The sequence below is a fragment of the Cryptomeria japonica genome, chromosome 9 (genome assembly GCF_030272615.1).
Source record: "Cryptomeria japonica chromosome 9, Sugi_1.0, whole genome shotgun sequence".
Classification (NCBI taxonomy): domain Eukaryota; kingdom Viridiplantae; phylum Streptophyta; class Pinopsida; order Cupressales; family Cupressaceae; genus Cryptomeria; species Cryptomeria japonica.
Window position 1 is genome coordinate 537,161,739 of NC_081413.1, and position 16,768 is coordinate 537,178,506.

Genomic DNA, 16,768 nt, shown 5'->3' on the forward strand with positions numbered 1-16,768 from the left:
AGAGGGATTTTATGCCCCTCAACCCATCGAATGCCCAGGAACTGTTTGAGAGATGGCGATTGGATTTCATCGGACCATTAAAACCAAGTAGAGCCCGACAATGCAGATACATTGTAGTGGCAACAGAATACTTGACCAAGTGGGTGGAGGCACGAGCCTTACCGGACAATTCGGCGGTCAATACAGCAAAATTCATATATGAACACATCATTACGCGGTATGGGATTCCAATCCAACTGACGAGTGACAGAGGAGGACATTTTGTAAATCACATAATCCGATTGCTAACAACGGAGTTCAAAATTTTCCACTCCTTATCAAGCCCCTACTATCCGCAGGCGAACGGGCAGGCCGAGGCGACCAATAAAATAATCATGTCGATGATTTATAAGTCTTGCGGAGTGGAGAAGGATGACTGGGAGGAGCGCCTACCGTCAGTACTTTGGGCATACCGAACAACTTACAAGGTAACTTCTGGACAGACTCCCTTCCAGCTAATGTATGGACAAGAAGCCATGGTGCCAATTGAATTCATGGTACCGAATCTCCGGATCGCCATCGATAATCGACTTGGCGACATGGAAACCCTGAGAGAGAGACTGTACGCTTTGAACAAATTGGATGAACGAAGGATGATGGCTCACTGGGCGACAGAGACAGCCCAGCAAAGACGGAAGGTTTGGCACGACAAGCATCTCCAGCGAATGAAGTTTACTCCTGGGTAGTTGGTGTTGAAATTCAACGGAAGGAACGAAATCAAACCTGGGAAATTCAAAGTGCGTTGGCTAGAGCCCTTCAAGGTACGCGAGGTCAATACCAACGGGGCAATTAAGTTGTGGACACTGGACGGGGAAGAGATACCAGACGCCGTCAACAGGTCGAAATTAAAAGTTTACCACGAATGGAGGGAGCCTGGACCATCTAGTCAGGATGCTTGATAGACTAAATCTACAAACAAAAAAACAAAAAAAAGGTCGTACGATGACCTTACCGTACGGATATATATTAAAAAAAAAAATTTAAAAAAAAAAAAAAACCGTATGCTGACCGTACCGTACGGATTATAAAAAAAAAAAAAGAGGGGTGGGGCCACCGTACGATGGAACCACCGTACGGTGGGACCACCGACGGTGGGGCCACGACAGTGGATGCCACCATGCGGTGGTCACCACACACCACACACCGCACAAATAAAACCCCACACAGCGAAAAATAAAACAAAAACGACAAGCCCGCACACACCGTGCAACCTGCACCCGCACAAGCCCGCACAACGCCGCACATGACGCACAGCCCGCACAAATACGCACACCCCGCGCAAGGCCGCACAAGTCCGCAGTAGCCGCACAAGAGGGAACCGTACGGTAACACCATACGCGCAATCCAGACGAGTTTTTGTTTTCTAAAAAGATTATAAAAGCAGAATTGAAGAAGAAATCTGGACTAATGGACATAAACATGAACAAGGCAGATTGGCGGAAACGGTTACAGCCGTTAGAAGACAAGTTGAAGGGAGGGCAAAAAGAAACGAGTGCAGACACAGGCAAACGAGTGTTGCCATCTGGGGTGCGTATTGCAGGTAGCCTCGCCATGAGCAGCGGTCAGAAAAATAAGAAACATCGGCCAAAACCCTTGGCGACAAAAGACAAAGATGAGGTAACAGCAGATAATATTCTGTTCGAGGGTTTGAATGGAATAGACTGTAGGAACTGGTGGGCGAAGACACCTCACGATGATCTGATAAAGAAGAGCCTTCGCCAGGCACAGGTACACTGGGCCGTTTAGATGCCAGTTTTCTGTATAAAGGACTTTGAGGTGGTTTTGCGTGCCATGATTGGCAACTATGACAGACATCGCCACCAGTCGGTATTTGATTATCAACACCAGAGGATAACAGTGTCATTCACGGCAGGCGAGTTCACTAGGGTATTTGGCATACCGGGGGTGAAAGGGAAAAAAATAGACACTTCACAGAAAATATCCCCAGAAAATTGTGCCACTGCTGCAGTTGATGTTGCGCGATAACCTTACCCAAGGAGAAAAAGATAGCCTCAAGAGTGCAAGCAAGAGTTGAGGGGTGAAGAAACAATTTTTCGCCAAGGGAGTATGGCGATGCCTGTTGTCAGTGGTGAAGAGTCGCCTCACAGGTGCTAGCCGCGCGTCGGACATAGCCATTGCACATATAGTGTTGATGAACGGGCTGCACAATGGAGTGGTATACAATTGGGCGTCACTATTGGCAAATAGGATGGACGAGTTCATGACGTTGCAATACAGAAAGTTCTACATGCCGCATCACGCCATCGGATTATTCCTTGACGCAGTCCGCACGCAGATCACCCCGAGCTCATGCCATTGGAGCCACAGGGGCGTGTTGCACCAGACCAGCCGCCCATATTCTATTGGTCACACTTGGACGTCTTGGCACATGGCACGGAGGCACGTTTGGGCACAAAAAGAAAGAAGGCCACCATGTCCGATACGGAGTCCGACACAGAAGAGTCCAAGGCTGAGGATGCAGAAAGTGGCAGGGAGGAATTCGCAGACACCACCCAGGTAAGAGGAGGGAGCTTCCGACTGACAGGGAGAAGAGGCGACCAATTGCCTGAAGAGGGGGTAGTGGAGTCGGCAGGTACAGTAGGGTCTCCTTTAGCATCACAGGTGCAAGTCCACTTTACACCAACCCGCTTACCAGAGACTTGTCAGTTGGCGGTGCCGCGGTCCTTCGGGACAGTGAGTGTAGTCACCACGGTACCAGTTCCTAGCTTCGGGCAGCCTCAGGTGACGATAGCCATGACACCACCACGGGTGGAGACCTTGGCAAGTGCAAAGGCTTCCATGGTGCACAATGTGCCGGATGTGACAGGACAGGATGTGCCAAGGTTGCCCGGATATATGCAGGAGGCAATAACAGAAGCAGGCACTCTTCATGATGACCTCGCTGCCTAGTTGAGCCGTTACCAAATGGCACCCGTGGCACCCGCGGGAGAGGCCACTCTATCCCCAGGGCGGACCATGTATTCCTTGGATGTCATTGATCTTGAGGAAGGGAGTTCTCCGAGCAGCAAGGCGGTTCCGAGGGTTACCTCACCCCCTACGGTGGTAGTCACCAGTCAGTACAGAGCAGAGGGGGTGCCTGTGGGGGTGCCTGTGGGGGTGCCTGTGGCAAGTCAGCAGGGTGCAGAGTTGGAGCAGTTTATTACTGAGATGACTCTGGGAGCACAGCGGCTTGTGTCATCTGCCACACTCCAAGCCGATGCGACCATGGTTGAGCGGATGGAGGGGTTGTTGACCTTTGCCCGCACCGAATGCCGAGCTGAGTTTGAGAGGTGTTTTGAGTGTGTCGGGTGGCCTGAGACGGAGAGCCTGGCGATGCTGGAGGCTTGGCGCCTCACTGAGGGGGTTGGCCAGACCCGGATGCAGTCGTTGGTGAGAGAGGTAGAGCAGGCCTTCCGTGAAGGTTATCTGGAGCTTCGGAGGACACAACAGACGGCAACCACAGTTGAGGCTTTACGGGTGGCCGCAGTAACCGCTCGGGAGGAGCTGACTACCAGGTTTCGAGAGCTCGAGGCTACTATGGCACAGACCCAGACAGCTATGGACACTTTAGTAGCAGAGAAGTCTGCCTTGCTGATACAGTTGGAAGAGGAGAGGGCATCCAGGGAGCTATTGGAGGCTCGATTGGTCAGTGCCCTGGAGAGTGTCGACAAGAAGGATAAGGAGGTGCTGGAGGCAGCCTATATGGTAAAGACCGCTATGGGGCGGCAGCTGGTCGCGGAACGGGATCTGAAGAGGAGGACAGAGCAGGTATATGAGCTCCGTGGGCGCTTGGCGTCCACCGCTACACCACCACCGGCGCCTTCTTCATCAGGGACGCCTTCTACACCCCCTTAGTTTTTTCTATTCTGGGTTTTGTAAGCTCCATGTATTCTCCATTTTGTTGTAAGTCGCCTGGAGACGACTTTTCTTTTGGGGGGGGATGATGTTAGCCGCATTATTGTATACGGGAATAAGACTAGTTAATTAAGTCGTAATTGGGTTTGTTAGTTGGCAGCCGAGGGGTGGTAGTTGCAGTGCGATGGTTGGCACTCGCACCCCCTCGGTATCTTTATATACTTCAAAATGTAACTTGCAACACACGAATTATGAATGGAATAACATATCTAATACTTGTCTGATATCTATGGCATTATTCTGCATTACGTACTTTATGCTTTAAGTATTCACCCGAGAGGGTAAACAAAGTAATCATAGAACAAACATGGAGTAAACAGGCTGAAAATATTTGACACGAAGCAAACACATAAATACACGTAATACACGAAGCATACATGCAAGACACAAAGCATACATGAGAAAGGTGCTCATGGAGTAAACATGCTGAAAACACATCAGTCATGAAGCAAGCACAAATATGCGCAAGATATGAAACCATGTCCACAAATATAATGAAACATAGACATAAATACACATAAGGCATGAAGTATACATGTAGGGCACATAAATACGCGTAAGGCATGAAGCATACACGTAAGACATGTAAGGTATGAAGCAAGACACATAAATACACACAAGGAAAGAAGCAATAAATATATATACATTTCAAGGCATGAAGCACACATAAGGTGTGAAGCACACAAGCATACACATAAATACATGTAAGGCATTAAGCGTATACATGTAATGCATGAAGATTATACATCAAAGGCACACACATATAGAAGTGCAATGTTGACCTAATTGATTTGATGGGAAAGCAACCAAATCAATCTGAACCCCTTGGCCCACAAGCAACCAACTCAATGGGTGTCCACAACCAACTCAAAGGGTGTCCACTCAATGGATAGGACCCATACTCCTGCATCTCTCGTCTTTCCTTGCCTGTTTCTAATAAGATTGCTCTATTAAATCTGATAAATGATTATTAATTCTAACTCCCTCGTGGATTGTCAAGTTAAACAAATAAATAAATCAATGATTCATATAAGAGATTAAATAATAGACTTAATCATATTGCACACCAATTATTCTGCTATATATAAATGGCTGTTTTATTTCAAAATGCAATTTATATCCAAAACTCTGATCTGATTAATGAGTGACGATGTAATGAATGTTAGTTTGATATATTGGTGGATGATGATTAAATGAATGTTGATTTGATAGAGTGATCCTTCATTGCTGAATTGTTTGTTTTCTTGGTCTCAAAATAAAGAGATGATTGATGTGGATTTGATGATTGTGTGCTCAATCTTGCTGATTAATTGTTTGTTTGATTTCTTGACGGATCAATGATTGATGGATGAATGAAGGATTTGTTTTGATAGATTCAGGAGTGATGATTGATAAGCGATCCTTCAATGTTTGGAATTAATTCTCCTTTATGTTTTATTGGTGAAAGGGTCACCATCTTTCATAAGAATTGAGTCACCACTTTTCATTGTTGCCTTTGAGAATAATATATGATTCCCCAAATTCATCTCCTCCTCAAATGAAACCTTCTCCCCTTTATATCTTCCAATGTGAGGGAGAGTCGCACCTCTTCATCATGTCTGCCCTTTGCAATGGTCATAACCTTTCACAATTAACACCCTTCGAAAGAGTCACAACCCTTCATCATTTCTTCCCATTGAGAAAGTCACAACCTTTCACAATTACCACCCTTCAAAAGAGTCACAACCCTTTATCATTTCTGCCCTTTGAGAGAGCCACAACCTTTCATCATTTTTGCCTTTTGAAGGAGTCACTTCCTTATTCTCTTCCTATTCCTTTCTTCTTCCATTAATCCTTCCTTAATTCCTATCCACGATTCTTTCTTCCTTCCTCCATATCTTCTTTGAAATGAACTCCTCTCCCTTTTATATATCATATTTGAGGGAGTTGTAACTCTTCATTGCATACCTCTTGACCTTTCATTAATCTAAATTAAATTTTAATTATATTATATTTATTTATATTTTAATTTTATTATCATTTATTATTAAATCCTATTTTAGAAAGGGAACATTACATTGGCTGGTCTCTACTTCATATTTGAACTAAGTAAACAAGTTAACAAGTTAATCAAAATAAGGCAGTAAGAAAGAGCATCCTCTCTCTTACAATATGTGTATTAAACCTGAAAAATTGGTGAGATAGGGTGAAAAGATCTGTCCAAGCCAGGTATTTCTTTGGCTGCTAAATGGATTATTAAGGCACTGCACAGTAATAAGCTTTGGAAGCAATTGCATAGGCAGAATTTAAATAACAGTGTTCCAAATAAATGTTTTCAATAATCATATATGAACTACTCGCCGAAAACTCCGCGAGTAGTGAAAAACTCCCGAGTTCTATGGTTTGCAAGTTTTAGCGACTTTTACTCGCCGAAAAACTCGGTGAGTTTTTGCCAAAAACTCGGCGAGTCCATAATAATAACTTGGCCGCTAGTGTTTAAAAGGAAAAAACAAAAAAAAAACGTTTTATTTCATCATTTCTTGATTTCTGTTTTGTTGAGGGGGAAAAATCTCTTCCAAACACTTGCAAACTGATTTCCATCGATTTGAAGTGGATTTGAGGCGGATTTGAGATGGTTTTCGAAGAAAAATCAGATTCCCAAGAGGGTTTTTTGATTTTTTTTCTATGTTTTTTTAAAACATTTTATTTATTTTTTGTTGCATCTAGATGAATAGAAAATCGTTCCTAAGTAGTCAAAAATGTTTTTGAGTCATTGGAACAAAATTTTGACACTATTTGACAAGTTTTATCGAATTTTTCACTATTTTTTTTAAGAATCTCTAGTTTTTCAAAAAAAAATCAAACCCTAATAGTTTTATTTATTTTTTTCACTTTGAATGAGGGCTAAAATTATTTAAACTAATTTAAATAGTTTGCTAAATTGTTAAAATAAAATATTAACTTTGTCTTTTCACTTTGTATGTGTAGGTTAACAGTTAACCACTAATTCGATATGGCAAATTCAAGGTATGATTGGCCACTAGAACCATGCCCATCTGGATATATAGGCACCCGTCCTAAAGGTGCTAGAGATTGAGCTTGGAGGTATGCCTATGAAGGACCGGACCTTGGGTCAGTGATTTGCATTAAATGTGAAAAAGTAATTCATGGAGACATAAACCGCCTCAAATACCACCTTGTAGGCATCAAGAAGCATGATGCTAGGGTAAGTCCTGTGGCCAACGAAGAAATAAAAAGAGACATTAATGCCTTACTTTTAGCTGGGGACGAGAAAAAATTGCAAAGGGAGAGAGCAAAACTAGCCATGAGAGCAACCATAGTTGAATCTCAAAGTGCTTCAATTGACATTGAAGAAGAAGAAGAAGCACTTCAAGGCATAGTGGGCTATCGTCGTGACCCACGTATCCGCAAACCCAACACCACCTGGGCCACCACTTTTGCTTCCTCTAGTAGAGTACATGTTGCATCACCATCAAGGACACAGTCTATAGGTAGTTATTTTGTGCCGAGGAACACACCTGGAGCACAACCATCTTTAGAGGCCACTGGATGGAATAGGGAGGCACATGAAAAAACAGACATTGCATGTGCTGATTTTTGGTACTTCAACAACATCCCATTAAATGTGGCAGACAATCTTTATTGACTAAATTTAGTTACCGCAATGACAGTTTCAAGAAAAGGGTTCAAGGACCCTTCTCGAAAGGATTCAGGTGGGAGGTTAGTAAATAGTCCACTTGATTTCATTTTTTGTTGTTTTTCTTGTTTATTAAATCAAAATTGTGTACTTAAACCTAATTTCACTTTGTTCTTGTAGGTTGCTCACAAATGCAGTTGATAGAGCAAAAGAAGTGGTGGAGGACCAAAGAAAAGAATGGAGAAAATAAGGCTGCAGAATTCTTTCCGATGGGTGGACAGATGGCAAAAACTGCACCATTATTAACTTTTTGGTTGCTTACAAGGACAATGCGGTGTTCTTGAAATCAGTCGATGCCTCCAATAAGGTGAAAAATGCAGAAACATCAGCTAGAATGTTGGACCACATTGTCATGGAGGTGGGAGTAGAGAATGTGGTGCAAATAATCACAGATAATGCAGCAGCATATGTGGCAGCAGGGAGAATCCTCCAAGATAGGCACCCCACTCTTTTTTGGACACCTTGTAAAGCACATGTCCTTGACCTTCTTTTAGAAGACATAGGAAAACTTGATTGGGTGACTCCAGTTGTGGAAGATGCAAGGAGAATCAAGAAATATATTTACAATCACCCTTGGGTTCTACATTTGATGAGAGAAAACACCCAAGGGAGAGATTTGGTGAGAGCCGATGTCACAAGGTTTGCAACGATTTTCTTGACGTTGCAAAGCATTCTTGGTGCATTGACTTCTTTGAAACAAATGTTTGTGAGTCAAGCATGGCTAGACTCACCTTATTCAAAGAAGGCTGAAGGAGAGGGTGTCGCATGCATAGTCTTGGACAAACCATTTTGCACAAAAGGCTGCAGAGATTGTGAAGGTAACTTCAAAACTTGAATTTTTAATTATTCTTGATTCAAGTCTCTCATTATTAATTTGTAACTTCATTAATTAATCTTTTTGTAATTTGTATTTTTAAATTGTAGGTGTTCGAGCCCTTGGTTAGAGTTCTACGCTTGGTAGATGGGGATCAAACCCCAATGGGGTATATTTTTGAGGCCATGGATAGGGCCAAAGAGTCTATCAAAAATTACTACAAGGGGGATAGACTCAAATTTGATCCCATTTGGGAAATTATTGATAAGAGGTGGAACAATTTGTTCCACCAACCCATTTAGCAGGAGGGTACTTTCTCAACCCTCGTTTTAAGTTTTGGGATTCTTACTCAAATTCTAATGGAGAGGTCATGGAAGGCTTCACTCCATGCATTTAGAGGATGATACCCGAGGTTCGGGTGAGAGACCTCATTGTGGCCGAACCCCAAAATTATGAGGAAGCAAGGGGGTAAGCTATTCTCTTCAGAGCTGGCTAGGAGAGGAAGAAGCACTCAAACCCCAGGTATAATATTTGCCATTTGGATTTTGGGGTCTAAAGTGATTGATAAATTGTGTTTTCGCTTTTCTCTTTGCTTTCTAACTTTTCAAATTTTAATTTGCAGATGCTTGGTAGCAAAGTTGGGATGGAAATACCCCAAATCTCAAAAAAATTGCCCTCAGAATCTTATGTCAGCCTTTTAGTTCATCCAGTTGTGAGCGCAATTGGAGCTTGTTTGAAGCCATCCACACAAAGAAGAGGAGCAAGTTAGCGCAAAAATGCCTCAATGACCTTGTGTTTGTGCAATATAATCTTCGGTTGCGCATAAGGAAGGTAGAGGAAGCACTAGCTGGTCCAATTGACTTGGATGATATAGATCCTTACAGTGATTGGACATCACAGGAGCAACCTCCATTGTTTACAGAGGATGGCATCACTGATTTGGAGAGGCAAGCTATGGAGGAGGAGGGGGGTGGATTTGGTTTCACACTGGATGACATTGAGGAGGATGAGCAGTCATTACCAATGCCAGGAGCAGCTTGAGACATAGCTTCATCTAGGATGGAGGACGAGCCACAGCCTGAGCCAGACATACTGAGCGAGGAGGCACAATCACGCCCACATCAAACTTCTAGGACTAGACCCTCTAGTTCTACCTCTCCCCTAGTTTTTAATAGAGCTGGGAAGAGGACGATGTAATTGTAATGATGTATTTACTTTTAGTTTTACAAAAGCTAGTTACTATTTTGCTTCCAGCCATCAGCATTCCTCATGAGGATGCGATTTTGTACCCACTTTGCATTTAAATATATCTAGACTCAGCTTGTTTCTTTTGTGTTCTCATTTATTGATTCATTGGATGCATCTTCTCATTGAATTTTGCAAAATAAATGCATTTCTAATTAAATTTAAGCAATTTTTTAAGTTCCCGAGTTTTTTGCCGAGTTTTTCCCAAGTTTTTTTTTCAGGCCTTGGCGAGTTTTTGGTTTTGGCGAGTAGTTCAACTATGGTTTTAATTGTAAGGATTGCACTTATGGAATGTTTTTGGTAATTTTAGTGTGAAGCCTCTCTCTTGGATCCTCTATTTTTTGTTTCACATGGAAAGATTCACTTTTTGATAAGTCTTTTACCAAAGGGAATAATGTCATTTCAGGTAACAAAGAGAGTATTTTAGTTTTCAGATCTTTGCGGTGGAGTTTCAAATATAAAGCTCTCTTTTTGCCTGTACTTTAAGTTGCTTATCAAAAGCCTGGAGTAATTCTAGTTTAAATATTACGGATAGTATTCTTGACATGAATGGTTTGGTAGAATGGGAGCTTATTGTGAAAAAATTAAGGTTGCTAATGAGAACAAAATAACTTATACAATGGTCAAAAAAGCAGGTTTAAATTGCAGATTCAAGCAAATACTTCGCCATAATGATTTATAGAATAAAGTGGAAGGGACTGGTTTGTTAAAATTTGTACTCTTCAACATTTTTATACTTCGTTGTCCTTATCTATGGAATGGTATTATTAATTGAGTTCCTTCTAGGTGGCCCAGAAAACATTTGGTCTATAAGGTTAAAAAGAATTTGGCCTACACAGGTTGAGCCCAAAAACTAGCTGAAGGCGTTAACTCTTTTGTCCAAGTACAAATCTGTCTTGTTGGCAGTAATGTTGAGTCATTTTTCTCGTTTATTTTTTGACTGCTCCTTGCTAAGGCTGTATGGAATTGTTTTATTGCTATGTATGTGGGGTGGCCTGGCAAGTCTGTATTGGATGGTTTGAAATTATTTTTGGTAAAATTATCAGTGACATTCTTTTTGATATTCAGATAAATCTGCAGCCTTCTTCTTTCCTGAGAAATTGGGACATATAACCAGTAAATTAGCAGAGATCAAAGCTGCTTATAAAGGGATGCAAGAGCTTACAAAAAATTGGGTGGCAAAAACTCCAAACTGTATCTGATTCAAAGGTAATTTTCAGCTTGTTATCTGATCCTAAGGGATTTTATAGCAAATAGGAAGAGAGTTGGTGTAAAGTCCACTAGTTGAAATGGGATTTATTAATAAATAATAATAAATTAAAATATAAAAGAATAAAAATAAAAATTAATATAAAAATATTCACCTCAATTGTAATTCAGTTCTTAAAATAATTAATATAATTAAAATTTAGTTAAGTTTAATGAATGGTCAAAAGGCATGAAATGAAAAGTTGTGACTCCCTCAAACTTGAGATATAAAAGGGAGGGAAGAGAACTTCATTTGGGGAAAAGAGGAAAAAAGGAGGAAAGAAGGGAGCAAAGTAATTAAGGAAGCATTAATGAGAAGAAGATAAGGAAGTGACTCTTTCAAAGGGGCAGCAATGATGAAAGGTTGTGACCCTTTCCAAGAGTGGTAATTGTGAAAGGTTGTGACCATTAAGAAGACGTGTGACTCTGCTTCACATTGGAGGATATAAAGAGGAGAAGTTTTCATTTGAGAAGGAAGGATCCATGGAATAGAACAAAATATCTGAAGCATTAAAAGCAGATTGAGGAGATAACCTAAATCAGAATTATAAGAAAATCTGGAAGAATGATATGAACATTTATCAAAGAGATCAGAACACAAATACAAATCTGCAAACACTAATAAAGCAGGCATCGAAGGAAAAGAAGACGAAACATTAAATCAATAACTAGAGAATTAGACCTGATGGAAAAGAAAGTATTCTCATACACACACACATATATATATCTGAGTATAGGCAGCATATCAGATTGATATAAAGAGCAGACCTGTGCATTTGAAGAGGGAAATAACATTGAATTGAATATGTCCAAATTACCACAGCAGACTGAAAAAACATAACCTGCAATAATTCTACAAGTATATTCGGCAAGATTTAGTGTCCTCCCAAAAGGGGACATTACAGTTGGAAAAGATTCAAAGCTCGCAGTACAATTTCCATTCAGCCATGTTCGTAGAGAATGCAATAAAGTACTGGATGTTGCTAGCCAATTGGGCTCTTGATCACTACAGCCTTGTTTGTTATGGTTTGCCCCATCAGTGGTGGTCAACCAAGCTTCAAGAGGATCTGAGAAAGATTATGGATTCTTATTTATCCTAATGAGTTCGAATATGTATCATTTTCTCTATATTGCCCAGGCTTGGACTAGTAGCTTTCAGGCCTGGCATAGTCAAATACATACACTTTGATTTCCTTCTAATATGACAAACTTCATTTTTAATAAAAAACAAAAAAAGGTTGTTTACTGACTTTTCACAAGAAGTCACTATTTCTTATATTGCATTTAATGTCGTGTTGCAGGTGCACAAACAAGGAGAGTGATGTTAAACAGTTATGCAAGATGATTCTTCAATTCCTGAATCTCATGGTTATAAGTGGGATCTGAATTCTCGCAATGCTAAATATGATAAAGATGTTTGGCATATTCAGAGAGATATGCCTGTGGTTTCTATTTATGTTTAAAAAGTTGTTCCTAGTGTCTCTGCTGCTCCAGTTGGTTCTCCTGATAAGATTGAAAATATTGCTATTGCTGGCCTAGTGCTTGAAGAAAGTGTTGATTCTAGTGTTAGCTCCTCAGACAGCATGAAAAATCAGCTTTCCACTCCATTTCCAGCTGTTCCTGTTCATTTGTATCCAGATTCTTGGTTGTAGGAGAAGAGCATCAACAGTTTCATTAGTGATCTTGATTAAAAAAGGATGATAAAATTGAGTTTATCCGGTTTTGTCTAGCTCTTGGACAAGTGTTATGTTTTGGCACGCTGAGCTAAAAACAATTTGGACAGCTTATATGTTTGTAACTGATGGACAGCTCGTGTGCTGAGCAGCTGTTATGTTGCAGCTTCTTATTCTGCCGTAAAAGATTGATTTTGGTTAGCATTGATATTTTGAATATGCTTGTTTGGAGCTGATATTGATTCATTTTTGCTCATTGGGGGCTGATTTTGGTAGGCTTTGTTTATTGCTGCTTTTCTTTGTCTATTGCTGCTTCTATAAGCTATACTTTTTCAAAAAATCAATTATATATATAACCATAATTTGGACAAAACATACAAAATTCGATACAGAATTGAGAACACAACTGTTAGTTGATAATTCAATATCAACTGTCAAATCATATATGTTAAAGATAAATCAGAGAGGTTATATAAGATGCAACTGCACATGGAAAATCAATACAGATCGATAATCATGGATTAATTAAGTTTCTTTTTCTTATTTCATTTTTTCCACTTTTTTAAATGCACTTTATATTTTAACCTAGTGAATTCACCTAGGGTCCACCCAGCCCTGTACTTCAGCACAGTTACATCTCAAACATATGCAGGCTGAACCCAGGCTGGACCCAGACCAGAACCGAAAGCCAGCCCAGAAAAGTCTACAATCATCAGAATGCTTGGAGAACACAATTACACAGTAATTTTCATTAGATATTCACAATATAATATAAATTTATATTATATTAGTATGGTAAGTACACCAGCAATGACATATTTCCTATGTGCCAAAGCATTTCTAAATCAGGATCGACAGGAGACAGCAAGATGCTTTTTGGGAAAACCAGTATAAATTTATTTATTAATATAGGGGCATTTTTACATGCTTAGCTGTAAATGACATCAAAACTCAAGTTTAGACATTCACATTATGCAATACAATGAAAATAAATGTTCAATCTTCATTTTCATTTTTGTTATGATGACAAAATCTGACAATAAGTGATATTTCTTTCTTTCCTTCCTCTTCACAGCTACAAGAGAAAATTGAATTTGCTACACAAATCAGTGACTGAGTAGCAAAGAAGAGGGTGTCTTAGTTACACGGAGAGTTAAAGATTTGATAAGGTGCATGGGAGGCCTTGTCAGACCCCTACACCTCTTTTTACTTTTTTACTTTTTGCTGTTTTTTTTTTACTTTTGTGCATCCCCAAAAATTAGAGTGCAAGGATGGCAAGACCTTCCCTACTGTCCATGTACCGGAAATCTCCAGGTAACATAGCATATCTCCAGAGATACAAAGGGTTCTGACAAATATCATGTTCCTATAAAATAATTAATAGTTATAAATATATTTATTATTTATATTATTTCAAAGGCACATAGCATTCCCTTCTATACCAAAAAAAAAAGATTTTTTCTCTCAAAACTTTCATGAGAATCCTCTATGTTGTTGGAAGTTAAAAAGAACAATGCATTCACCTTTAAAACCATGTTTGTCATCTAAATAATCATGAAAATTGATTTATTCTTAAAAACTCTTGTTTTCCTTATATTCTTAAGTTCTGAACAGAAACCTTTTATCACCAACTTGGAAAAATCATAACGCAGAATTGATATAAATAATTGTTAAATGTCATCTATTTCATCTTTTAAATTTGTCCAATATGTTGTTTGAATCTTTAAAACTGTCCAATTTGCATCTTATCTGACTACAGTTGATATGGTGTTGCCACCAAAAAGAAAAAATCAGTTTCAAACCCTTGAGGCCAAAATCCCTCAAATTAAAGATATCACACACCTTATACATACTTATCTATTCATTTTTATGGGCCTGCCATTAAGTAGTTGATATGGTAAATTGCTAAGTTACCGGTACGTCTAGGTTTTGACCTGGATTCGGGTACGATTCGAATCAGATTCGGATTCGAACTGGAATCCCTGTGGAATCGAACAGGGTTCGTGCATTTGCCCTCTGAAACGTATCCGCGTTTTCAACCATGAATCCCAACGTATTTGGAATGACGTGGCGTTTATTTTTCGATTCAGTGGCGTTTTGGACGAGTCAATGTCGAATGTGTATTTCGAGGGGTTTTTTTAGAACAGATGCAAGCATAGACGACGCAGCAAGGCGACGCACAACGAGGGCAGACGAGGGCAGGTGACGCACGATGAGGTCAAATGAGGGCAGACGAGGGCAAAGTAGCCACCTCCCAACGAAGATTCACTCTTCCATCCATTCGAATAGCTTCTTCCCGACGGAGATAAAACCAAAGTTGTGTTCGACGGAAGTGTTTTAACTTTAATTTTAGGTTTTTAATTTACTAAAATTTTATTAAATTTAATATCGTTTATTATTATTATTAACATTAAGAAGCTTACAATTATTTTAATGAATTCTATTGTTTATTAAATTTAAACTTAAATTAGTTATATTAAATTATATTAATTAATATTAAATTAAATATTATTTAATATTTATTGTTAATTTAATTATTTTTATTATTATTATACATGTGTTATTTTATGAATGATCTAATAAGTAGTATTTATATTAACAGGTTTTGAAAAATAGTGATAGGAATATAGTTTTACTTTTATTTTGTTAATATTTATTATTAATATTTAACATGTTTAAAAACTCAATAATATCAAATAATTTTATATTAATATGGTATTAAGATAATAGTTCATAAACTTATAAATTTAATATAATATAGATTTATATTATTATGACATTAAAGTTTTAGGTATTAAATATGTATATATTTATGATTTCATATGTTTATTAAAGAGGCGTACCCAAAACGTACCCAACCCCCTCCAAAAAAATTGACGTATCCGCGTACCGAAACTACGTACCCGTACCCGTATCCGTACCCGATTCGGTAACTTAGGTAAATTGCCACAATAAAGATTTGAGGTTTTTACTTCAGATGGCATCAAGCCCATAATAACAATGACGTCATATGAATCCACAAACTTCACATTGTACATTTATCCTAAGAGATAGACACTTTAATGATTCAGAGAGCAGCTCAGACCACCAAGTTGTAGTTTCAAGAGGAATTTTAAATGTCGTCAATAATCTGTTTTTCTGTTACTTTCCACATTCTCACGGTTTGCTTTAGGATTCCTTTTAAGGCACCTAAACTAATTCATGACCTCAGCTTTTCAATGCATATCCTAACTTCAAATTTTGAGAAACAATCTAGGAGTCATGACCCTGACAGGGTGGGGTTCCAAACATAAATAACCTATGTTCCATGAATATATGGTGTTTCTGTGATAGGGGTCCACGAGGCCATTTTTGGGGATAGCAGGACGAATTTCAGGGGTGGCAGTCTGGAAATCCATTTTCTGGGGACAGCAATATAAAACTATATACAAAATATATAGGGAATTCCAACTTTTACTAGTTTAGTTGTTTATGACATGAAAAATCAGGTTTTAGACAGCCACATAGTGCATCATATTTGATATTTTCAATAATTCAACTATTCAAGTATAGTAATGGCCAGAATCATCACACACTTTCTATAATACAAACATCGAATTCCTTGTCAGTGTACCTCTTGAACAAAGAGAAAAACAAGGCAAATGGAAATAAATGAACTTTAGTCTAAGGCAAGTTTTAAACACTCAATTCATGAACACTAGGTAAGTGCATTTGAATCTATAGAGATTGAAACAAGCTCAATTCCATCAGCAAGTGCAAGCGGACAAAAGGATAAAAAATCACCATGTCGCACAGCCAGACCCCAGTACCGAGCAAGCCAACACCTCTTCAGAACCACCTCTTCCTATACAAACAATTAAGTATATTAGATTTGTCTGGTAACCTTTAAGGATCCAAAAACAAGACAAATATACTACATGCCCCATATAATATGTTTTTGAATCACAGCAAAATAAAGCATAAGTAGCAAACCATTTCCTCCTGTGTTAAAATCATCCTTTGTGTCATGGAACGCAATGATTTTGCTTCTGATTCAGCTTCATGAAATTGTTCGGCAGCTGATGCTGCCTCATCCCTTGCAGCCTGGATAACACAAATTATCAACAAACTCACTCAGTACTCAAGACAGTTACTTAA

The 16,768-nt window shown here is 39.3% G+C and overlaps 1 protein-coding gene across 2 annotated transcripts in view; it reads right to left on the bottom strand.

Moving 5' to 3' along the window:
• Positions 1-16,768, bottom strand: part of LOC131077102 (coiled-coil domain-containing protein SCD2) — a 114,328-nt gene that overhangs the window by 51,917 nt on the left and 45,643 nt on the right. For both annotated transcript variants that reach the window (XR_009113544.2, XM_058014532.2), the window contains exons 9-10: positions 16,604-16,714; positions 16,415-16,475 (exon numbers count right to left, since the gene is read on the bottom strand). Coding sequence is in view for 1 of the 2 variants with exons in the window: in XM_058014532.2 (XP_057870515.2) it covers positions 16,415-16,475; positions 16,604-16,714 (172 nt within the window). In the remaining variant the exon portion in view is untranslated. The remainder of the gene's footprint in view (positions 1-16,414; positions 16,476-16,603; positions 16,715-16,768) is intronic.